Source organism: Rhinolophus hipposideros, assembly GCF_964194185.1.
Source record: "Rhinolophus hipposideros genome assembly, chromosome: 17".
Lineage (NCBI taxonomy): Eukaryota > Metazoa > Chordata > Mammalia > Chiroptera > Rhinolophidae > Rhinolophus > Rhinolophus hipposideros.
In genome coordinates, this window is record NC_138063.1 from 40,227,772 (window position 1) to 40,253,014 (window position 25,243).

Consider the following 25,243-nt stretch of genomic DNA (forward strand, 5'->3'; position numbering starts at 1 on the left):
CAATTTCGTTACTGGTGATCGGCCTGTTTAGATTTTCCAGTTCTTCATGATTCAGCCTTGGAAGGCTATGTTTCTAAGAACTTGTCCATTTCTTCTAAGTTATTGAATTTGGTGGCATATAGTCCTTCATAGTATTCTTGGATAATCCTTTGTATTTCTGTGGTGTCCGTGATAACTTCCCCTTTTTCATTTCTGATTTTGTTAATTAGTGTCTTCTCTCTTTTTATCTTAGTGAGTCTAGCCAAGGGTTTGTCAATTTTGTTAATCTTTTCAAAGAACCAGCTCTTTGTCACATTAATTTTTTCTATTGTCTTTTTGTTCTCTATTTCATTTAGTTCTGCTCTGATTTTTGTTACCTCCTTTCTTCGGCTGACCTTGGGTTTTGCTTGTTCTTCTTTTTCTAGTTCTTTAAGGTGTAACATGAGGTTATTTATTTGGGATTTTTCTTGAGATAGGCCTGTAATGATATAAATTTCCCTCTTCAAACTGCTTTCACAGCATCCCAAAAATTTTGGTAGGATGTATTTTCATTGTTGTTTGTTTCTATGTATCTTTTGATCTCTCCTCTAATTTCTTTCTTCTTTGACCCAGTCGTTCTTTAAAAGTATGTTGTTTAATCTCCATGTATTTGTGTTTTTTCCTTCTTTCTTTTTGCAGTTGATATCCAATTTCAAAGCCTTGTGATCAGAGAATATGCTTGGTATGATTTCAATCTTCTTAAATTTGCTGAGGCTGATTTTATGTCCCAATATATGGTCTATCCTTGAGAATGTTCTATGTACACTCGAAAAGAATGTATAGTCTGATGTTTTAGGATGAAGTGCTCTATATATGTCAATTATGTCCATTTCATCTAATGTGTCATTTATGGCTGCTATTTCGTTATTTATCTTCTGTTTGGATGATCTATCCATAGCTGTCAATGATGTATTTAAGTCCCCTAGTATAACTGTGTTTTGGTCAATTTCTCCCTTTAGTTCTGTTAGTAGTTGCTTGGTATATTTCAGTGCTCCCTGATTGGGGGCATAAATATTGATGACTGTTATGTCTTCTTGTTGTATAGTCCCCTTTACCATTATGAAATGTCCATCTTTGTCTCTTGTTATCTTTTTCACCCTGAAGTCTGTTTCATCGGAAATCATTATGGCTACACCTGATTTTCTCTGGGTACCATTTGCTTGGAGTGTCAATTTCCACCCTTTCATTTTGAGTCTATGCTTGTCCTTGTAGCTGAGATGTGTCTCTTGTAGACAGCATACGGTTGGGTTTAGTTTTTTGATCCAATCTGCTACTCTGTGTCTCTTTATTGGTGAGTTCAGTCCATTTAAATTTAGGGTGATTATTGATATGTGAGGATTTCCTGTTATTCTATCTTTAGTTTTCTGGTAAGGCTGTGTCTCCATTGTTTCTTTGCCTTTTTGTTGTTGTCTATTATTTCTGTGTGGTGGTATTCTATGAGGTTTCCCTCTGTTTCTTTTTTTATTACAGTATATATTTCAGTTCTGGATGTTATTTGAGTGGTTACACTTAAGTTTATGTAAAAGAAAGTTTGATATTTAGAGTATTCCAGTTTCTTCAGCACGCTTACTTTCTCTATTCCCATATTCCAGTTCAGGCCTTTACTCTCTTCCTTTTTATGTTTTTGTTGCCACAAGTTGTCCCTGTTGATGTTGGTCTAATAGCCTCCTTTAGTATTTCTTGTAGTGCAGGTCGTGTATTAGAAAATTCCCTCAGTTTTTGGATGTCTGGAAAGGTCTTTATTCCTCCTTCATATCTAAAGGAGATCTTTGCTGGATATATTATTCTTGACTCATAATTTCTCTCTTTCAATAGTTTGAATATTTGGTTCCATTCCCTCCTAGCTTGTAGAGTTTCTGCTGAAAAATCTGATGATAATCCAATGGGCTTTCCTTTGTAAGTTACCGTCTTCTTTTCCCTGGCTGCCTTGAGGATTCTTTCTTTGTCATTGATTTTAGACAGCTTCAATACACTGTGCCTTGGTGAAGGCCTGTTGGGATTGAGGTAATGAGGTGTTCTATTTGCTTCTTGGATTCGAGGATCCAGTTCTTTCCACAAGTTTGGGAAATTCTCATCAATGATTTGTTTGAATATATTCTCTGTTCCTTTCTCTCTTTCTTCTCCTTCTGGTATGCCCATTATTCTTATATTGCTCTTTCTGATGGAGTCAGAAAGTTCTTGTAGAGTTCTTTCATTTCTTTTAAGTCTCAAGTCTCTTTCTTCTTCCATCTGTGTAATTTCCAGGTTTCTATCTTCAATGTCACTGATTCTTTCCTCCATCTGGTCAACTCTACTACCTAAACTGGTTATTTCACTTTTAATTTATTCTATTGAGTTCTTAATCTCCAGAAATTCTTTTGGTTCTTTTTCAAAATTTCAATCTCTTTTGTAAAATGCTCATGGTGTTCTTTGATTGTGTTTCTGAGTTCATTAAACTGCCTTTCTGTATTTTCTTGCATCTCATTCAGTTTTTTCAGAATTGCAATCTTGAATTCTCTGTCATTTAAATCACATATTTCCATATCTCTAAGTTCCTTTTCTGGAGACTTTTCACTTTCTTTCTGAGCTATCTTGTTGCCTTGGTTATTCATGGCAATCACTGATTTACTATTTCTCTTCCTAGACATCTACAGAAGTGGCTTCTGCAACAGGTTGACAGGTATGCGAAGAGCTTTTGAAGTTCCAAAGTTCTTTCTGCACCCGATTCAGAGCTGGAATGTTTCAGCCGTTCTGTTTACTCCTGCAGGGATGCGCCCAGATAGGTGGGGCCAGGGGCGTGGTGAGTTGTGAGAGGTGGCCCAGAGCAATGGTGGCGACCACCACCACAGCCAGTCCTGCTTCCACAGCTCCCTCCCCTTTGCCGGAACTAGTTGAGCTGCGAATCTCTGTCTGCGGTTCACAGTTCTCAGAGCAGCAAATATTCTGTCCTTTTTTCTGACACTGCTACTTTATCGCTTCTAGCACTGGGCAGGTGGGGGCGTGGCAAGCTCTGGGATGGTAGGGAGGGGGCGGCTAGTCTCCGTGCCTAATGCTTCCGTTCTCCGCTCAGCAGTGAGGGCTTAAACCACTGATTTCCTCCCTCTTCCCTCAATCTTTGCTCCGAGGTCTGCCGTGAGTGAGCGTTGGGTTCAGCCGTGTTATATACTGCCCCCTCAGCCCTGTGGGCCGTAAGCGGAGCCCTAGCAGTCCGAGTCCTTCCCTCTCCCGCAGTTGCGGTATTTCTGGGATGCAGCGAGCTGGGAGCACTGAGCTAGGTCTGCGTCCTGCACCCGGGCGGCTCCGTACTTCTCTTCTTCCTCCTCCCCCGCTCACGCGATTCACCCACCTGGAGGTGAATTCAGTAGTGGGCCTCTTCGTCTTGCCTGTCTGCTGTGCAGGGAGTCCTTTGTGGAGTTATTGTTGTCCAATTCGTTGTAAATTCCAGGGGAGCGCTACAAGGCTCACTTCACGCCGCCATTTTTTCCCAATACCCAAAGTAACTTTTCTTGAGCCCATCAGAAGAGAGTCGCAAGGCAATCAAGTAACCTGCTTTCCAAAGAGAAGAAAGGCCACAACTCTCTGATGTGTGGCAGGGCCCGGAAAGGAGAGGCCACCACCATACTAGCTGTAAGTTATCAGCTAAAATCGTAATGTACCGGTAAAGGCCAAACGTGGGCTAAGATGTCAGTGTGGAATAGCCTGGGACTCCAGACCCAAGGAGAGTGCAACTCACTCACAAGCACTTTTCCATGGGCCTCACATGAAGGATGGAAACAGGAGAGATGACCAGAGAGAGGGACTTATATCAATACCCAATAGAGGTCCCTTTCCACTGGGGCAGGGGCAGGAAACACTGGCTTCAAGACTGACCACAGAAGCAAGGCACAGTTTGGTTGCCACAAGGATGACCAGCAGAAACAATGAGAAAGCCCCACCTCCACCTGAGCTCCCGTGCTCAGGGCCAGCCTAGGTCAGAGAGCCCCCCTGCACTGACCACTAGCCCAGTATCAAGTAACAAGAAACAACAGGCTGCCCAACCCTGGGTGCGGAACAAGAATGTGGGAAGAGATGCCCTCTGGGGGGCAGGTTGGTGGGGAAAGCTGAGGGTGAGGCCCAGGCATGAGACACACCCTGGCAGCCCAGCCCCGCCCTCAGCACAAGGTAACAGCAGCCCATAGCTAAAGGAATCAGAGGCCTGCAGTACAAGGAAGGTAATGAAAACCACCACAAATCCAAGCCCAACTTGTGACTAGACTTCCTCACCCTGACACTAGTTCAAGGCCTCTATGACTGTTCTCCCTCAGGTCTTAAATTCCCCAATGATTTACTTACTGTGAGAGTTTTCCAGAACTCAATCTATGGAGGTATCGAATTACTCCAGTCTCTATATTGCCTGCCTGGGAACTCTCTGATACGTCACTTAAATGATAACAGTTTCAGCAAATCTGGAAAGGCCCACCAGCCCTTTAAAAGTGTCTATCTCACAGGCTTGTTGTACTGGTAATTCTATCTAGGAGATTAACCCCGGGACTTAATGCTTTTGTCTCTAGAAGTCTCCGATTAAACAACAACCATTCTAGAAAGGTAAAGCATTATGTAATTGTGAGTCATTAACTCATCAGGGAATTTATGATACTCTTTCTTTCCTGCAGCTTTTTCATAGTAAAAGCATATGTGAAAAGACCTGGGTTTCAGTCCTGTGATTTAACAGCTGCATGACCTTGAGATTATTGTTTGTGCAGAAAGCTATTTCTTAAAGTTGTAAATTAGGTTTGCTATAGGTTGATCTTATCAACCTTATGAAGATTAACCCAATGTGACTTCAGTGAACTGGTTCTACTTAAAATAACAACAACAAAACTGCACAGACTCTCAGAATTAAGAGCATAATTAAAGGTCTTCCTCCCTGTAAAAAGTGTTAAGTATTCTTCTTAAGTGTAATAAAGTGATTGATTAGAACTCATTGTAGAATCTTGGTATTGAAATTCCATGGAACCAAAAAGATAGGTAAGTTCCAAGCATGCAGTATTTCTTCGAATAAGCAGAATTCGTGTGGAGACTTGGGGTGCTGGGACACATAACTGCTGGGGAAGAATAAAGAAAAAGGCATATTCTGGCACTAAAAAGAAGTCTGAATGGTGTCAAAGACAAAAGGAAAATAAGAAGTAGGACACAATAGGAGATAGGAGAGGTGATTAATAGGAGAAGAGACGGGAAATATAGACTGGCTGTGGAAAACTCAGTGGAGCACTTAAAGTCGAGAATTTGGAGTATGTACCATACATATAACTTTTAAGAGTTTCAAACAGAAGAGAATTCCAACTATTGTGTGTTGAACTGATTGAAATAAGGAATACCAGAGACTGTATAAAGTAGGCAGCCTGTTTCTTTTCTCCCCTCCCCCTCTTCTATTCCTTCCCCCATCATGAACTTCTATGTGACAGACACTGAAGAATCAAAGATGATTAAAACCTCCTAGAGAGCACTGTCTGATTGAGGAGAGAGGCACATAAACAGCTGGTTATATGACAGTGTGGTGGGTGCAGTGACTGAAATATGTATGAGGTACAATGGCTTTTAAGTCATCTTTATTAGCTTTGCAAATGAGAAGGGGCAGGTGTGAAAGGGGCCCCACTTCACTGCCCCATCCTAGAAGCCAAGCAGTCCCCTGTGGGAAAATATAGGTCTAAACCAGCCTTGTCCATTCTGATGTTCCTTATCAGAAACTTGATCAGACTCCCTAGCCCAATGAGACAGAAGTGGAAGTCTGCTAGACTTCTTGGAAAGATTTTTCTTTCTTAATGAAGCAAACAAGTGTCATCGGTGCCACCACTTTCTCCTTCCTGACTGAAACATGGACATAATGCCAAGAGCAGTGGTATGAGGGGCCAAGTAAAATATGCTAAGGATAATAGAACAGAGAGCCTAGATAACTGATGCTCTATCATAATGTTAGCAGCGGAATGAACACCACTTCCAGAGATCTTGTTTTCTAAGTCACTGTTAATTGGTTTACTGTTACTTGCAGCTTCCCTAATTGATATGTAGCATACATTAGAAGTAGTAAAGAAACACGAGAGAGAGGGATTGTGGTAGATGCTGCTTTTTAGATATCACATCTGTTTTTATTTGATGAATTCTGTAATACATTTTTCTCATTGGGTATTTGTTGAATTCATTATCTTAAGATTAGATAATACATTGCTACTTCTTTAATTTATACTCCATAAAAATCTGCGCTGTGTCACATACACCCTCTCTTTTGCGGTATAAGAAGCCTGGTTATCAAGATGATGCTTTTCAATTTCTTACATAACAATCATGTCATCTGTGAATAGTTTACTTCTTCCTTTCCAATATGTATCTTTTCTTCCTTTCCAATATGTATCTTTTCTCCTACTCTTTTCCCCTTTTGTTTTCCTTATTGCATTGACTAGAACCTACAGTATCAATGCTGAACAGAAAGGTAATTTTAGCCATTTCTGTCCTGGTTCCGATCTGAGGGGAAAGTATTCAATATTCACCACTGAGTGTGTTAGTTGTAAGTTTGTATGCATAGACATTATCAGATTTAGGAAGTTCCCTTTTATTCCTTGTTTGCTTGTAAACTTCTTTAGAAGTATGTCTTGTAAAGCAGATCTGATGACTGGATTCTCTCAGCATTTGTCTGCCTGAGAATATCTTTATTTTGCTTTTTTTAAAAAATAATATATTCACCGGGTATATGTTCACTCTAGATAGGAAGTGTTTTGCTTTCAGTACTTTGGAGATGTCCTTCCACTGTCTTTTGGCTTCTAGGGTTTCTGTTAAGTAATCAGCTATGTGCATTATTATTATTCCCCTGAAAGCAATGTACCTTTTTATTTTTACCCTCTCTGTTTTCATAATTTGTCTTCATCTTTTTTAACAATGTGATCATGATGTGCTGAAATGTGGTTTACATTGTATTTATACTGCTGTGGAAGTATAACTTTTTGAGTCTATAGATTGGTATCTTTCAATTAGACTGGGACAATTCTAAGCCATTATTTTTTCAAAAAATACTTACTTTGCCATCTATTCTCTTTTCTCCTCCTGTGACTCTAATTACACATCAGTCCTTTTGATCACATCCCACATATATTTCTTACACTGCCCTGTTATTTTTCTCTTTGCTTCAATTTGCATATTTTCTATTGCCCTGATTTTTAGTTTCCTAATTCTGTTCTCTGGCTAGTGCTAGTGACACTATCCAATAAGTTTTCAGTTTGCTGTTATAACCATTTATTTCTTATTTTCTAGGTTCTATCTCTGTTGAAATTCTTCATATTTTCATCCATTTCCCCCCCCATCTTTTCAAAACATTAAAAGTAGCTATTTTCATTCCTTATATAGTAATTCCAATATTTAAATCTTGTTTAGATCTGCTTCTTGTGAGTGTTTTATATGTTATTTCTTCATTATTAGTCACTCCTTCCTGCTTCTTTGAATGTCTAGTAATTTTTAGTGGTATGCTGGAAATTATAAATGACACATTGTAGAAAATTATGGCACTTTTTTCTAAATGGTGCTGATCTTGTTCTAATAATTGTATATCTGATCCTCTTGAGACTTGGTTTTAGATTTTGTTAAAGTGGTTATATTTCAGCTTCATTCTTATTCCTAGCACACTGTCTTTATTCCTATGGTATAACCTTTCTTGGGTCTCAACTGAATTGCCAGGTTTCAAAAGTCTTTTCATTTTGGTCCGGCCCAAACTCCAAAGCCTCCCAGCAGTGTACCATTTCTGAAATCCCTGTTCAGCTTTCAATCTCCCAGCTCTTCTCTGCTAAGGCTCCTTAAGCCTTACTCTACACATGAACAGCTTAGGAGTTGGCCAAAAACAGAAAAGAAATATTTTTGCAGCTTTCGGATATCCTTCTTTGCAAATGCCTCCTCTGGGGTAACTTGTCATCCAAATCCCAACCACAAGAGTAGCCTCAAACTCTGTTTTTGTTTCTTCTTCCCAGAGAGACTCTCACTCTCTCTAATTGGCCTCTATTTCCCTGCACAAAAATTTGAAAAATGCCACGAGGGTAAATATAGGGCTCAGTTTCTGTAAATGCCTTCTTCCAAGAATCTAGGCACAGGACTTTATTTTATATAATTTCTCCAGGTTTTATAGTTATTTATGATAGCAGGGTAAGTCAGATATTAGCAATTCCATCACAGCTGAAACTGAAAACTCTCTTCCTCCACTGAATATCACCTAGCACAGCATCTAGCAATGGGTAGGAATTTAAATATTTGTTAAATGAAATAATGAGTTGGATTTTAAGAATATATAGGATTTGAAAGGTAGAAAGGGGAGGGAAGGGAACAATGAGAGGGAAAATTAGCATAAATCAAATCAAATGACTTGACATTACTTCACATTTTCAGGTGATGGCAAGTAGTCTGTGTGGTGCATAAGGTCTATGAAGATATGAAATGAGATGACTGCAAAGGTTGGATAGATTCAGATCACAGAAATCTTGGCATGCCATGGTGTTATAAAGAGATCAAAATTTATATACTATGACTTAGGCATGTTAGAAAGCATTACTTTCTTTAACTGATATCAATTTGCATTAAAATGCTCATTTCCCGATGGCAAAATTGATCTTAAAAATATTTGTCCCTTCTAGTTTAAAAGCCTCTTTTGGTTAATTATTCAGTCTTTTGGGATATTCCTCTTTTATGAAAGGTTTGCTCACTTCTACAGAGGACATCTGAATGCTAGAATAAGCTCTGGCTCTGATCTACACATTGCCCTTTTCTGCTGGTTCTCAGTTAACTCTGTCAGAGGCATAAATAACTCTTATTGCTTGGGCTCTGGGTGCTAGTCTCTGACTCAGCTGTATTTACTACTCAAGTGTTCGACTTTCTGGAAAATGTGGCCTGTTTGCTTATTTCACTCAAGGACTGGGAAAGCCCCTTCTTAATTTGGTCCTCTTTAGCAGAAGACCAATTTTTATTTATTCCCAGCTTGGACATTATGTGCTATCATACTCTGCTATCAGGATGAGTAACTATACTCCTTCCCATCCTGATTCCTTGCTATTCAGCACTATGGGACACATCTGGAAGCACTAAAACCCACACACAAGACACAGGAAACCAGAAATAGTGTCTCAGCCCCATCTGAGAAGAATTCCCCATTATTCTTTTATTCAACAAATATTTACTGAATGTCTGATCATGATAATAATAGTGTAGGTACTGAATGTAGCATCGGTCATGCTAAATGCAGTGCCATGCTAACCACACAGCTATTCTGAGAGGTATGCATTCTTCTAGACAGCACAGAGGAGAGCAAAAAACAAGCTTTCTGCCCATATTGTACAGGATTTTATCAGAGATTCTACCTTCCTTCCTTGTCCACGATTTTAATGTCAGCTAGCACTTTTTATACACTACCCACACCCCAGCACCATAATCCCACTGCCAAGAAGGACCTTTCATTTCCCTTTCCTTTGCAGCAGGAAAAGACTTTATGTCCTATCTTTTTATTCCCTCCTCTGTGGCTTATATAAAGTAAAAACTTGATTCTGGTAGCTTTGGCTCTTCAATCAAAAATCAGCTCTGGAAATTCCAAGAAAATCTTAACAAAAACAGGCTCCTGCAAAACTCCAAAGTTTTACTTTTCTTACTATGAACTTTGGAAACTCAATATTGAGCAATGACTTCCTTCCTCCAGGCTATATTTGCCTTTCCTTTAAAACAAATGAATGCTTCAATGGGTAGAGATAAACAGAACAGGAACAATTAGAGGTTATCTGAATTCAATACACTAGTTTAATATTTTTGAAAAGTATCCTTACAACATTGAAGAGTTTGGATTTTGTGAAATAAGGTGACCTACCAAAGTTTCTGGATAGCAGAGTGAGAAGTTATAAGGACAAGATGTTCTTCTTTCACATACTGACTCTTGTCTCCTTGTGTTCCTGCTCTCATCCTGGCAACCTGGTTTCCTGTTCTAGCTTTCCTGGTTTTCCATGTCTGCTTCCCACCTAGCCCCCTCCTCTCTTAATCCTGACCCTATGTTTCTGTCCCTAGTCTGACAATCTGACCCCAATTCTTGACTATACCATGCTCGATAATTTATTTGCTTTGTTTAGTATAGCCTGTTCCCCAAATGTTTAATCTTACCAGAATGGGAAAGAACTAAGACCCAAGAAGGACCTAAGACCTCCTCCCCAAAGTATCACCAGATGATCATTCACATTTTTTATAAACTTCATGAAATTTTTACCATGGTAATAAAATTGTTTATCACCTTGCCTATTTAGAAGCTTGTAAGTTATTTAATTATGCCCAAGCATTAGATTTCTCTTGAGTAAAATTGCAATGATGTCCCCTGTCACCACACAGCAGCCTACCGTCTGTCTCCTTGAACCTGCCCCCAAAGAAAGGAGAATCTGTAAGAGGGATCCTTTCAGGGACTTCGCTAAACCTTTGTGTTTGCACCTTATGCCTCCCTGTTTAGTCCCAGAAAGATGACTGGACAGTCAATGACGAGTAAGATTTCTCACAGAAGGAACAACTCAAGCCAGATGCAGTCGAGTGGGGACCAACAGGAGAACCCACGGAGTTCACAGAGGTGGGCACAGCCCCCCACCTTCCTCAGGCTAAGGAAAGCCTCTGTGGCTGCATTCCTTCCCTAAACCTGCAAGGAAAGTGATTCAATGAGGTGCTCTCCATCTATTCACATACATATAGGTTTTTGTCCCTTGGGGAAGTTGAGACTTAAAGTCTAGCTGCCTGTAGGCAATGGTGATTGACTTAAATGGTTTCCTATTATGATGTATGGAATTCACAGATCTCGAGACTGATGAGCTATATCTCCTTTACTTCCCCACCGAACTAATAAAAGCTGATGCGAGGCCCAATTTGGAGCTTATAGTCCTTGAGATTGGGAGTCCCTTGGTCTGCTTAAACTCTATTCATGGCTACTGTCTTTTCTTAACCCTGCGCCACCCTCCTAGCTCTCCACAACCCTCATCACGTGGGACCTGACAGTCCCCTACCTTGTAATGTTGTCTTGACAAAATATATTGTAAGTACTTAGGACAAAACAGGTACTCAATAAATTCCATTCCCTTCTTCCTCTTTTCCTAGCATATACTAAGTGGTGGGACTTAAGACACAACTCTTTCACCTTGAAATATCTCCTGAGTTTCTAAAATCCCCCCAATGAATGATCTACTTGGATAATGAAGAAACTCTCCTGAGACGACTGAGAAATGGGGGAGTTTTAATTGATTGATATGGTCATGTGATCTGTTTATAATCAAATTGCAGAAAAACAAGAGGGGGATCCAAGAATGTGTTTCACAGCATGAACCGTTTTAGAAATGGACATATGTGGGTGAAATGCCACAATGAAGGCTCGGGTAGAGTCAGGGACCATCTTAAATATCCTAGGCTCCAGAAAACGTGGGAAAAGATGAGAGACAACAGAAAAGTGAGAAAAGTTTGCTCCCAGGTCTGTTTCTTTTCCTCCTCCCTACTCGATCACCTGTCTCTGCATAAAATTTTGAAGGCACTGGGGAGATGGTCAAACACTACTGGTCCTATGGTGAGGCCTACCAAGAATGGGGCTCCTTCTAAGAAAAATCCCAGGATGAAGAGTTCAAATAAACAAATGATATGTACAGGCATGTATTCTTCCCCATGCTTTCCATGCATATGGGCAGCTTAGTAGTAATGCTGCTAGGCAGCAAACTAAGCAGTCGGGAATAACTTTGGAGAATATAGCATCCTACTGAACATCCTTATGAAACACACGTCTTTCGTGCTCACATCTGGGAGATGAGTGAGGACAGTGCATTAGGGGTGGCAGTTAGCTCTTGCCCACATCATCAAGTTCTAATACTTCGTGTTAACTTTAGATATAGCCTCATACTGAAGAGACTGAAAGACTAGTATAAGTCACCTCACTTAGTCCTCAAAGAATGGTTAATTTCCCCATATTGCGAGTCACTGAAAGCCTGGGAGAACCACAGTCCTCTGCACGATAGAGCATGTAGGGTATTGTAAGTGCCACCACCCATATTTAATACTGGGACCCACTTAAGTTCTGTTTAGAGGAAGGAGAAGATGCCACCTCTTAAACCCAATTTTTACTGTAGAGAACTGAATAACCATGCAGCCAAATTTACCCACAGCTCCCACAGGAATAGCAGTTGGGGAATTAAACCAGTCAGTGGGTAGGAGGATGTCACTCAGGGGAGGAAATGCCCTGTACCAAGTGGGAACCTTATGGTTTCTGTTTATCCCCAGATAAACAGGAGCCATAGTGCTGCTTTCCTGGATATAGGTGGACTCATGCCGTCTCTATGGTAGGACCTGAGTTAATGGATCCAGTTTTTCCATTTAGGATGACAATAAAAGGCCAACAGAGAAACAAGCCAAACTGATATTAGACAGTAACGTTGAACTCTGTATTTTCTGGTCATCCCTTCACGTTACCTTCCCATCTGCTTGCTAAACTCAACAAGCAATATTCGTTTCTAGTCTGCTGCCTAAAGAGCAATTTCCTTCTACAGCCACACTGTGAGCTGATTTTTAGGATTATCTGTACACTACATCAATTTCCTTGACATCTGTCGTTATTAGTAGAGAAAAGCATTAGTATCGCCTGCCCCTTACCTCCTTTGAAAGTATAACTGCTCCATTAATTCACTACGTTAATTTTGAACACGGAGAGTCAAAGACATTAACCTAGCTGGACCAGAAACCACTTTAGTTTAGTCTACTTGCTAAGTGGAATGGTGGGTAAGTTGTTCAGTAAACCAGTTAGCATCAAAGGCTACCAGTTAGTTACATTTCGACATAAATATCACTGACTTCATCACCATTCTCAAACACAGTAAGCCTGCCTACTCCCCTAGCTCTCAAACAGGTCCTGGTAGAAAGGACACAAGCGCAAAGGCCATAATCACCTTGACTGCTTGGGAAACCAGGCTTATGGGGAGGGGGAGAGGATCAGTGTTCTAGCACTTGTCTGTACACGTTGCTGGTGGTAAGCAAATCCCAGAGCTGTTTCCCATGGTAAGCTGAGAATGCCATCAGGATCATGCAGGGAAGGAGCCAGACTGGGCAATAAAATATCCCTGAACCTCAGCGATTCACTCTCCTGCCCCTTCAAATGCTGACTCTTGTTATTCGTAATCTTGGTTTCTGTTATAGGTGACCCGTTCATGCAGGTCCAAACGCTTACGATACTTAAGTTTTCCTAAGTCTTACTTCTGCTTTCTCCCTATATTGGCTATGTTATCTATTAACATCACCAAAATGGCTATGTTGTTTATTAACACCACAAAGTGGCAGAGTTGTCTTTGGGATATGACCAATGATACTCTTTTGCTTAAAGTGATTTTGCCAAATTTTCATTATGTGAACTTTTTCTCATTTCTCCCCTTGTTTTTTTCATTGCTCCTCTGTCCACTCAGTTTCATTTTGTCATGTTTGCAAAAGACAGACATTTACATATATACACATAAAACACAACAACTTTTCTAAGCAGTTATATAGCCCTATGTCAAAGAGCCTGGAAGAGATCACTTTCTGCGAAAAACTTCTCTCTTCACTACATAGAGAGACATACAGAATAGGTGGGCAGTGACACCTTACAGATTTCCTGTCCTCCAACCTGGGCTGCAGTTAAACCATCATGGGGAGAGAAAAAAGGGGTGGTAAACTTCTTTTAAACAATCTTCTAAGGTGAAAGTTTATACAACTTTCCTAAGTAATGTATTTCATTATAACTTGAGTCTTTATTACTACAAAATCCAATTCTCTTCAAGTTCACTGTACTTGCAATAGATGTGTCCTATTTTTGCCTTTTAAAGATTTAGAATCCTCCAAAATGTCGGTCCCCTGATTTAAGAAAACACCTGATTCAATTAAAAAAATAAAGCATCCATTTGATTATTTAAACATAAACAGTGTGATTATCTAAACAGAAAATATTTGTGGGCATCTCTCTTAAGTTTGATGTATGCTATTAATGATGCAATAGTTTATAACTAGTATTCTTATGACTGCTTGTGGTACTCACCTTTAACCTGCTGAAACTGCTTAACCAGATCTTTTATATCCAGAGAAGCATTCCCTGAAGGAATAAACACAGGAAATCACATACAAGAAATACCAACTTAAAATGCTTTCTTTTACAGAGCAACAAATATACAATCTAAAGCAATAACAAACCTTCTCTAAACTGAATAAGTTCTTTAAAATAAACTGCTGCAAACTGGGTGATGTTTTGCGGGCTGGTTTTGAGGACGGCTCTGCTTACTCCCTCGAGCAGTGTCTTAAGCCCATAAGGTATGATAAGTTTGGGCTTTGAAGAAATCATTTTTGGCAGATGTCTGTAATCTCAACTATAAATGAAGAAAAACAAAGTCTTATAAATAGTGTGTTAGTTTTTTATTAAAATATTTATAAGTTAACTATAGTTTGTAAGAACAAATCTATCTTCTATGAAGTTTATTAGCTTTACTTCTAATCTCTCAGTATTTACTCTAGTAAAATGGGCTAATTCTTGATGGTAGTTAAAAAAAAAGTTACCAGTAGCTTTTTATGTGCAGGAGAGCAATCTAGTACTATTAAAGAAATTCACTGGAAAAGCCCTGCCAAGCTACAGGATGGCATTAAAAACAAAGAATAAGAACAACAAACAAGCTACCAACCAAACAAAACCTGTTTCTGTAAAATTCAGTAAATATTTTGTGCAAGAAAATTTTAAGAAAACTAAGTTAAGCTCATTTATCTGTGTCCAACCAAAATCCTTCCAAACCAGATGAGCACTGGTTTTTCCGTACATTCATCCAATAGAGTTACAAAGTTGGGTTTCTGCAAGAAAATGTCTTCATTTTTTTATTATTTTTTAAATATTTTTCTAAATACATCCCTGGACACATTGATCATCTAAGTATACATTTTTAGCTTTATATTTAATTTTTTTTAACATTAATCAGAATAGGAATAATAAGTTACATGTCGTATTATACCATCAACCACCACGTGCACCTCTTTTCTTATATCCTCCCTTAACCTGTGCCCTAGTTTTCTATTTCTCCCAGGTCCCGACTTTCTGGATCTTAATTGGTACTATGGGTACTGCATAATATAAAGTGTAATTCTCAAACAATTGCAGAGGTTGCCACCCTAGACTGTGTGTGTGTGTGTGTGTGTGTGTGTGTGTGTTCTGTTTTGTTCTAAAAACGGTTTAAGAAAGCTTATAAATACATGCAAAGTGCAAAATTAAATATTGAAGGAAAACAGTCCAGTGATAAAGGAAAAATTATGGTAGGAAAAATAGGATGAAGCTACAGGGAAGGTTAGTATTCCAATAACAGCTCCAGGCCCTACACTTTGATAAGAGATGGGGTGTCAAATCAGTTTCTGAGCTAACAAGCAGCCATCATAAGAAAGGAAACAGGTGGTTAAGTGATTCACGTTTTCTGAGATAAAAGAAACAAATCAGTAACTTAGGAGAATCACAACTATTCTGGACACTGAGACCCAGGAGAAATTTCTCCTGTGGGTCCTCATACAGAGGAGAATAGTGTGTGATATAATGTACCATGTCTCCTCCACAACAACCCTACAGTAAATAGATGAACACGTTTCATGGAGCTAAGAGGCAGTATAGTTACAGCAATTATACAAGGGACCAAGTTCTAATAAAAAGCAACTAATGTGTCACAGCAAAATGCTGAATATTTGAAAGTACATTTCATCTTCCCAAAGGTCAGGAAAAACATGAAACTGGATTGGCCAGAGCAAACCCTTTGAGAATATAACTAAGTGTATTGAATCCTCTAAGGAAATGATACTATCAGAGTATTATTCAAAAGGAGCTGTACTCAATTAAACCATCTTTAAAAAAAAATTGTGAAAAAAACCCCCAAACAGTGTGCAGATTGGGCAGGCCCTCAAGCTAAATGTTAAGGGACATAGGCAGTAATTATATGCTACTGTGTTTCCCCCAAAATAAGACCTAGCCAAACAATCAGCTCTAATGCGTTTTTTGGAGAAAAAATTAATATAAGACCCAGTCTTATTTTACTATAAGACCGGGTTTTTAATATAATATAAATAAAAATGTAATGTAATGTAATATAATATAATATAATATAATATAATATAATATAATATAATATAATATAATAATACCAGCTTAATATAATACTGGGTCTTATATAAGACTGGGTCTTGTATTAATTTTTGCTCCAAAAGACGCATTAGAGCTGATGGTCCAGCTAGGTCTTATTTTCGGTGAAACACGGTACATATACATACATACATATATGTATTTATATCTATATATCGATATATAAATATATATAATTTTTTAAAGTACATCCTTTGCACCCCAGTGTAAGTGCATGGGTCATGTTTTCAAAGTGGCTTATCAGTAGCCACGGGGGAGCTAACAACACACTTTCTGCAGGCAGTTAGCAGTTGGAGCCACACACTGGGGGGCAAGCAGCCATGAGGTGAGCTTCATCTTCCTCTGCACAGGCGGGGTATGCCCGCTCCCTGCCCACCAGACTTCCTGAACGTGTGGGGGCATTTCGTGCCCCAGGACCAGGAATGCTGAGCGTCCTGCAGCGCAATCCTGTGCAAGGAATTGTGCTGCGCAAGTCGATTAACACTGGGACCCCAAGCCTCACTACATCAAGGGGAAAAGTCACAAGGACAGACAGTGAGGGTTGTTTGAAAGGGAAAGCTTCATAACGGCTCTCACATCTCTTCTTTAAAGAACGTTTGTGCAAAACTAACAAATGTAGAACCCACGTTCCGCGCGCCAAACTGTGAACCTCCTCCACCCACTGCCACAGGGGAACACTCTCCGGGGAAGCAGTGCCTTTGACCGAAGATGGCGAGCGGGGGGCTTGGGGCCGCTCCAAACGTCACCCGCACACGGCACTCCCTCCCTAAGGCCCGGGGCCCGGCTCTGGGACGCCTGCATCCGGGCTGGCGTCGCCCTTTGGTTTGCTTGGCGGAGAGGGCAGTGAAACGTGGGAGACGCGGCATCCTGACGCCCTGTCCACTAGCTCAGGAGAGGCAGGTAGCGGGTCCGCCACCGCGGCACAGAGGCGCTGGCCGGCTGGTGCCACGCTCACCTGTGCGGCCCGCCCGTCCCTAGCGGTCCCCCACTCCCATCCGGGTGGCCCTCCGCCTCCCCTGACACTGAGGAACCGTCCTAACTGCCTCCGGGGCGCAGGAGGGACTCGCCCCACCTCCTCCTTTCCGGCTGTGCTCAACGAAGCTTCTTCGTTGCCTCCTTGCCGGAGGCTCCTAACGGAGGGCGGCGCCCACCCGGCCTTTTATAGCTCTGGGGACGTCAGGGCGTGACTCATAAAGCCCACGCTCACGCAGCCGGCCAGGGACGGCCACGCAAGGAGGCGGGGCCTGGGCGTCCAGCCAATAGGGAGCCGAAAGGGACAAAGGCCGGAATTCCGCCGCCAGGTGGCGCGCTGCGCGCTCTCCGGGCGGGGCCCCGAAGGGCAGAGGTAACTGCCCTTTCCACACCCGGGGTCCAGGAGCAGGTCAAGGTGGCAGCCTCTCCGCTTTGCTCGCTTAATCGAAGAGCTGCTCAGGAAGAGGTTTATGCCTGTTCTGTCTTGCCGTCAACTCCGCTCTTCACACAACCCATCCTCCCATAATCTGGTACTCTCCAGTCGCCATGTCGAAGAGTAATTTTCACATCGAACACCAATATAAAGAGAATAATTTTAGGCGACACAGTCCTTTTGCTCCTGAGAAACTCCCCGTGGATAGACAAATTTGGCATTATTTCTGAAGGTTCCAGTTTCTCGGTGGTCCGGATTCTTCCCACACCTCAGCCACAGTCCATCCTCCCCAAATCATACCTTTGCCAGCAACAGGTTGCAAGTCTGCGAGTTGCATCTGTGCATCACATCGGCTCGGTTTTACCCAACGAAAGGAACGCTGACTCATTTAAAGAACCCACTGTCTGCCCTTTCACCGCTTCAGGCTCACAGATTGGCGCTGGGCATTAAATAACCCCACAGCCATGAGCATCGGATTCTAAGCAGCCTTCGTTAGAATCGGTGTTCAAAGGTTTAAAAGGCAACACGAACCTCTAGAAACCATCCAGTAAGTATCATCAGGGCATTTAACTGACAGCAATAACCACGACAAAAAACCCCCAAAAACTTTAATTCAGAGAAAAATCATGGCTTCCAGAGCACTCCAATTCCACATTTACTCTGCAAACAGCATTTTCTAGAGGTATTAATTAATCTACTCAATGATTATTACCCAGCGCCTATTATGTGGCAACCTCTCTCCTCACATTTTAAAAGTAAAAGAGAAATGCTCCTTTCAACTGTGATGTGATGATAGGTCTGCAGATGGAACACTTTTTTGTCCATCACTGTCTCCGGCCCCACTTTGGTAATGTAAATAAAAGTGACATGAATGAGGCTCTCGTAATTTCTGATGGTTTGATTTACAATATGTTTAACTAGCAAAGGTGTAATGAAACTGAGCTACTAAAAACCCCAAGTACAAACACTTGGGACCCCAGTGATGGTGTCTTTTAGATTCGAGACATTTATGCTTGTGTAGCCTAACTTGGTGGGTCATCTTGAACACCGACTGGGTGGTTGGTACTATGCAGAACACCTGTAACTCAAAAGGCAAGTTTCTCCCCATATTTCTTCAATGATGGTTTTGTCAAGTTCTTCTGGAATGCAAATGGTTACAGTGAAAACATTTAACCAAAAAATTTCAAACCACTATTTGCTGCCTTGATTTCTAGAACTTTTAATGATTTGATGTGGTTTTACAATCTTCTTGTCCTTGTGTTCATCTCCCTTTGCAGTCCCTAGGGATGTAACTAAAATGGGAATCCACTTCAGTATCCATTGCTTCCTGTCCCCCAGCCCCAAATCCTAACTCTATAGAAACCTAAGGTCCTTGTTGTGACCTTGACTAACTCCCATCTCATATTACCAATTGCTTTCTACTTGACTCTCTAGAGATTGGTCCTGAACACACATGTCGTTTATCCCCTTGTGGAGACAGAGTCCCAGATAGCAGTTTCCAGGCTCTGAGCCTTGAGTGGGGAGGTGCTGGCTCTGGTAGTGAATCATCATCAATTGTAATTGGTTGGCTATCAACTGTAACTGGTTAGCCAATTGGCTACTGAAGTAACTGCGAGGCTGCGTTGATTGGTTGGTTGGTTGACAGGCAGAGAAGTGAATGGCAGACTGCGGAGCGTGTGGCTACTACTGCATGTGTCTCTCCCAGCCGCAAGGGAGAATATAGCGGTATGACTCCCCTATCTATGGCTCTGTGGGTGTTCCTTTTTGGCCTCACCATGTCCTGCGTTCTTATGTGGGGAACAGGACGAGAGGCCCCACAGTCCGCCCCACACACCCCTCTGTGCATTTGTTCATTGGGTACAATGCCTGAGACATCCTTCTAGCCATGATTTTCACCTTGCATTCTTGTCCTTTAAAACTCAGCTCAGGAATCTCGTAACTTAGAAAGACAATGGTTAGAAGCATTTCCTCAGTGGCCCCATGATATACACTTTACGACTGAGCATAACCTGGCTATACATATGTTTGATTTTTATGTCAGATTTACTACTTACCAAAAGATGATAACATAGGGTAATTTCCCCCTAATTTAGACCACCCGCATACGATCACCCTAGGAGCTCATCAAAAATATAGTGATGGAAGGACAATTGACTCTGGGTGGTGAACAAACAACGCAATGTATAGATGATGTATTATTTAAATGTATACTTGAAACCTATATAATTTTACTGACCACTGTCACCCCAATAAATTTAATATAAAAAGAATAAAAAAAGCTACCTGGGGGGGGGGGAATGCCTTTCTAAATCCTTCCTAGAACTTAACTGAATCACAATCTCAGAGAAGATTAATGTGTAAAACTAGAATTTGAGAACCACTGGCCTGTTGGGGGAGAAAGCATACCCCAGAGCTCACCTGCGTTACGAGTGTGTTGCTTCTATTTCATACCCCAGTCAACTAGGAGCTAGAGCTCAGGCCCCTTGCTAGTTTTCACAAGGAAGCCAATTACACTGTGCACTGGTTGAGTTTTGCACACTTTTGAAGAAGAGGCACATCTTTTATGGACTAACTTTCCATTCTCTTGCTCCCCTTGTCTTTTTCTCTTTCTGTACTTCCTCTTCCCATCTTCCAAGTCTCCTTCCTCTACTATGATTTTCCTGGGATGATCTGGGCTTAACATTTTTTTTTTTCCTACAAAGTATACAACTGGAAAGGTAAAAAAAAAAAAAAAGTAAGGAATACCAAGCAGTACATCATGACAGTGTGAATGTATGTCTTACAGGTACAGACCATATTTTAATACTTGCCACCACAATTTGCTTAATGAAGCAATCAACTAGGAGAGTTTACATACCAAAGGAATACACACACGTGTGTTGTGTGTGTGTGTGTGTGTGTACATTTTAAAAATTAGGTATGCGTTGTCATTTCATTTTAGTTGGCAGAAATATGAAAGTGCAAATTCTGTATACAGGTAACACCAAAATAACACGGTACTTCTATAACACGGTTTTGCCTCTAACATGTTTCGAGAATTGGGGAAAATCCTCGTACAATATGGCATCCTAGAGCACGGTTTCACTCTAACACGATTTGAGAAATAGAGAAATTCCCTAACAAAATAGATCGTAATAAGAACATTTAAGAGCAAAAAACATCTTATTTGAGATTAGAGAAATCCCCAAACAACACGGAACATAGTAAGAGATTTTAAAAGCAAAAAATATCTCATTCGAAATTAGGGAGATCCCCGAACAACATGGAATGTAATAAAAGCTTTTAAGAGCAAAATGTATCTCATTTGAAATTTTTCATTTGAGTGTGCATGTTGTATCAGATTTGACTGCAGAATTTTAAAATTTATTATAATTTTAAATCCATTTTGTTTGTGGAATATTAAGTTCAGAGGATGAAGATATCTTGTCAAAAAGAAAACGCCCTTGGTTAATGGTGCATAGTAGTGATGACGAAGAAAACGTTATTTAATACATATTTATGTTATATTTTTGGTGCACATTGCTTTAATAAAGATATTTCTCTTAATTATAAAAATATAATACCATGTTTTAAAATTTTTGGAAACTAATCCCCTTTTTTGTACTATTCTTTTTTTCGTATAACACGGATTGCCATAACACGGCATTTTAGGAACATAACACCCATGTTATACGGGGTTACCTGCATAACTGACTTACACAATATGTAACAATATTCAAATTTGCTGTGAGATCTGAAAGTAGTAATTCTTAACTCAAACACTTAGCTATCATGTGCTAAAATAAAAAAGATACCTAACCCAATAGAAGTAAAATCCTAAATCTACTAACTACAAAGGTTCATGTTACATTATCATTAGACCATGCTTTCAAGTGTCAGACTATAAATGTGTCCAGAGCACATCAAATATACATTAGAGATTTCTCTCATCATAGGCACAATCTAATACAAAAATATATTTGCCACTTATAAATTAGAAGATCCACTTCAGAGCCTCCAAAATAGGAAAGCGGAAGAGTGAGTGATGCCAACATTAAGCACACAGAGATGTAAATAGTTCCGCTTATATGATTATTTTCTTCACCAGCAAGGGGTAAGGAGCAATTTACACCAAACTAAGTTTCCAGGCAGGTCACGTAGTGCACAGGTTGGATAAGTCATAGCACACAGGCAAGATAACAGAATTACTCAACTCAAACAATGTACTAGGATTTCAGTAATCTAATGGTACAGTGTACTTGCACTGTGCTTTTGTTAGAGTCTTCAGAATCACCATCTACCCCTCTCCGTGCCCTAATGCCATGTTAGGGGCTATCCTGTACCAAACCAAGGAGAGATGGTTCATAAACAGACCTGTTCTTTGACTAGTCAAAGAAAGCCTACGGGGTGGTGTCAAATTGTCTATTGAGTTAAGTGAACTGAACACAAACTTATTTGAAATCCTGAAATCAATCTCTCTGGAGAAATAGAAAATTTTAAAGCAGTTAACACAGGAACAATGCTTTAAAAAATTTTAAGGTACCGGTCTTTATGTAATCTTTGAAGGTTGAATAACTGTTCAGACAGTATTTGAACTGAAAACTCAAATGTGAACTCTGAATCAAGAACTTCAAGATTCAGAAATGCTCCACAATCCTGAGAAGTTTGCACAAATACTGTAGTGAAGAAGACAACAAAATGGCAAGAGCCATTTTTTAAAGATTTGTAATGTTGTTTCCTTCAGTCTAGATGAAACCAGCTATCCAATATTTTTAGACACTAATTTTTCTCTTCAGAATGCACCTACTTGGCTTTTGGATGTACTCATTCACTGAGTGTAGAAATCTTTTCTTTCTGGCTACTACATAAAATTCATGCAGGATTCACATCACAAAGAAAGTCAATGTGAATAAACACTGTGGGGAAACATGAAGATCATTTAGCCAAAATCAGTGAAGAATAATCATTTTTTTCAAAGAAATTATCATTCCCTCAAAACCAGATTAAGTAGATTAAACCCACTCACATTCTAAGCTGCTCCACCCATGTTATGTTTTGAGGAGACATTGTAAAGTCTTAACATTGCATGAGACTGTACTTCAGCTAAAAGGATATGTAAATAAATGATACCCCAAGATGATACTCTTTACCTCAATATATATTTAAAAAATATCTAACCTTAGACTGAGCCAAGTTAGTCATACAATTATGGCAGAAACTCTTACGTGACAGAGGTATTTTGATTATTCAGAACCACAGGTGTGCAGTACTGGACAAAGAGGTAAATTAAATGACAATAAAAATCAGCAACAAAGGATTAAAAATAACTTTGAACTTCTTTTATAGTAGCAAATAACCTGAGCTAAGGGGAAAATGATTAAATTCTGCAAAAGGTAGCCCAGAAAAATCCTTCACCAGTATATATTTGAGGCAAGAAACCAAACCAAACCAAACCTATGTTCATTCAAGAATTGACCTTTTCTTTTTTTTCTTTTTTTAAAATTAAATTTTATTGGGGTGACAATTGTTAGTAAAGTTACTAACAATTGTCACCCCAATAAACTTAAAAAAAAAAAGAATTGACCTTTTCAAGTAATATAAGATTTCCAAAATTTGGTAATTATACAATTTATCAGTAGGGGAAGATCAGTAAAATGTAGACATTATTTATCTAGTCCGTAAACTAGGCTTTCTAATAAATTAGCCAAACTGTTATTCTTTTTCTTAACTATCTTCTGTTTACTTCTACTTGGTTGACTTTCAAAGGTAAAATGTGTTCGTCAGTTGGAAACGTTTTGTAGAAAATCTGGAGATAAATACTTTTGATGACACAACTTCAGCTGAAGAGCAATTATTTTTTAATAAGGAAAACATGGAATTCTAGGTCATTAGCATATATTTTTTACAATAAAAGAATACTTGGTCTGTGGTCGGGAGATCAGCATTCTATTCCTTGCTCCACTGATAACAGGAATAATTAGTTGGAATAAGTTAATTAGCCTTTGTTGCCTAAGTTTCTTTGTCTGGACAATGGGGATAAAAATATCTGTGCTACATTATTCACAGGAATAGTTTGAGGATAAAGGGAAACACTAGAAAGCACTTTTATTTTTCCAAAACACAATATAAATGCTGTCATGAAACCATTAATAATTTTACATGTACCTCTTAGTGTTACCCAGTCAGATGTGTGCTTAAGATACATATTCCTACAAGATCACAGGTTGAATATTTAGTTTGATTTTATTTTAAAAATAATAAATCACAAAACTAAATGTTTGAACAAGGTCACTTTAACCCTCTCCCCAGGTTGTTATTCATAATTACTATTATCGTCGTTATTATTATTTTTGAGTGAAAGGTTTAAAAGAGGAGATCTTTACTATGTCAGCCTAACTGGGAAAATGTGTCCTGGCACAGTTGGTTTTCAGAAGAAAAGCCGATCTTCATATGAGCTGTGTCCTCTGCTTTTATTTGAAAGTGCAGAACCTAGGTGGGAAGGGATGGAGGGACACTCCTGTTCTGTCACTGAGGAACCAATTCCCTCAGAGAGGCCAGAGCAGCATGGATGCGGACGTGCAATCTGTTTTCGAAGTCGTAGCCAGAGAAATCCTCCTGTAAAACCAAAGAAAGATGCTTATGGCCTCTATTAGCCAAGCTTTCTGAACTACTGCAGTGTAAACTGCACTAAGCTTCCCAACGTAAAATCTCTCACACTCCCACTAAACGCTTTACATCCACTTGACTTTCTTATTCTCCAAACCTCATACTGTGTTCATTTTTAAAATCTCAACTGAATGTCATTGAAAATTTCCCTCATGTTATTCCTGACACAGGAATCTTAAATTGTGCTCAATGTAAGTTGCTGTTAGAAATTCTTAATTCAAGAATGTAGTTACGAAATAGCAAAAGTTATTTTCCCACTGAAATAAGCAGAGTGTTTCTAAAGCTGAATGAGCAATTTCACAGGAGTTTTTGATGATATTGGTAATTTCACTTAAAAATCAACTGCTCGCTAATTCAATTATTATGACTTTTCCTTTCCAGAAATATCAATCAGAACAATCATTTCACAAAATTTCTTGAATTCAGACTTAAGTGTACGTTACAGAGCATAAGAAGGCCACTGGAAAGAGGAAAATTCAGTATTTTTACCTTTGCTTGAAGAAGTAGAGTTCTGCCTCTTGCCACAGTCTATGAATGGAAGAAAAACATTGTCTCTTAATGCCTATACTTATATACTCTTAAGCAGAAAATGTTACAACAGGAAAAAATGTTAACTGAATCAATTTATAGTAGACAGAGAGGTGAGTCAATTGCTCACTCAATTAAAATGACTCGATTTTTCCTTAATATAATGATGTTAATAAGTTTACATCAAGGCATTACTTGATAAATAATTTTTCATAATCTTCATGGTAATTCTATAAAGGATAAGATCTTTTAAGTGTTATAATCGTTTAGGTTAAGGTCTTACTAAACTACCTAAAATTGGTGATAGTTAAAAGGTATATTTGAAGTCAGGAAGTTGTATCTCCTTTTGTAGGCATTACTGATTGAGGACATAACTTCACTTTTCAAGGAATAGATCAGTCTTGTTATAGGATATATATATATTTTAAGGCTGCATTAAGAATAAAAAATACCTTCAAATAAAGACTAGTGTTAGGAATTTCTAT

General features: G+C 39.5%; 2 protein-coding genes across 7 annotated transcripts in view; both read right to left on the reverse strand.

Moving 5' to 3' along the window:
- LOC308509977 (calcium-binding tyrosine phosphorylation-regulated protein-like) overlaps positions 1 to 17,350 on the reverse strand; it is a 28,314-nt gene extending 10,964 nt beyond the window's left edge. For 2 of the 3 annotated variants that reach the window (XR_013995281.1, XM_081078691.1), the window contains exons 1-3: positions 17,253 to 17,312; positions 14,212 to 14,384; positions 14,060 to 14,113 (exon numbers count right to left, since the gene is read on the reverse strand). Coding sequence is in view for 1 of the 3 variants with exons in the window: in XM_081078691.1 (XP_080934817.1) it covers positions 14,060 to 14,113; positions 14,212 to 14,359 (202 nt within the window). In the remaining 2 variants the exon portion in view is untranslated. Of the gene's footprint in view, positions 1 to 14,059; positions 14,114 to 14,211; positions 14,385 to 17,252 lie in introns of all 3 variants that reach the window. The other variant, XM_081078690.1, reaches the window with a different exon arrangement.
- Positions 17,351 to 22,705: 5,355 nt separating this feature from the next.
- TTC39C (tetratricopeptide repeat domain 39C) overlaps positions 22,706 to 25,243 on the reverse strand; it is a 91,391-nt gene continuing 88,853 nt past the window's right edge. For all 4 annotated transcript variants that reach the window (XM_081078957.1, XM_081078958.1, XM_081078959.1 and 1 more), the window contains 2 exons: positions 24,720 to 24,758; positions 22,706 to 24,179 (listed from right to left, as the gene is read on the reverse strand). In XM_081078957.1, the coding sequence (XP_080935083.1) occupies positions 24,090 to 24,179; positions 24,720 to 24,758 (129 nt within the window). In that variant the 3' untranslated portion in view covers positions 22,706 to 24,089. The remainder of the gene's footprint in view (positions 24,180 to 24,719; positions 24,759 to 25,243) is intronic.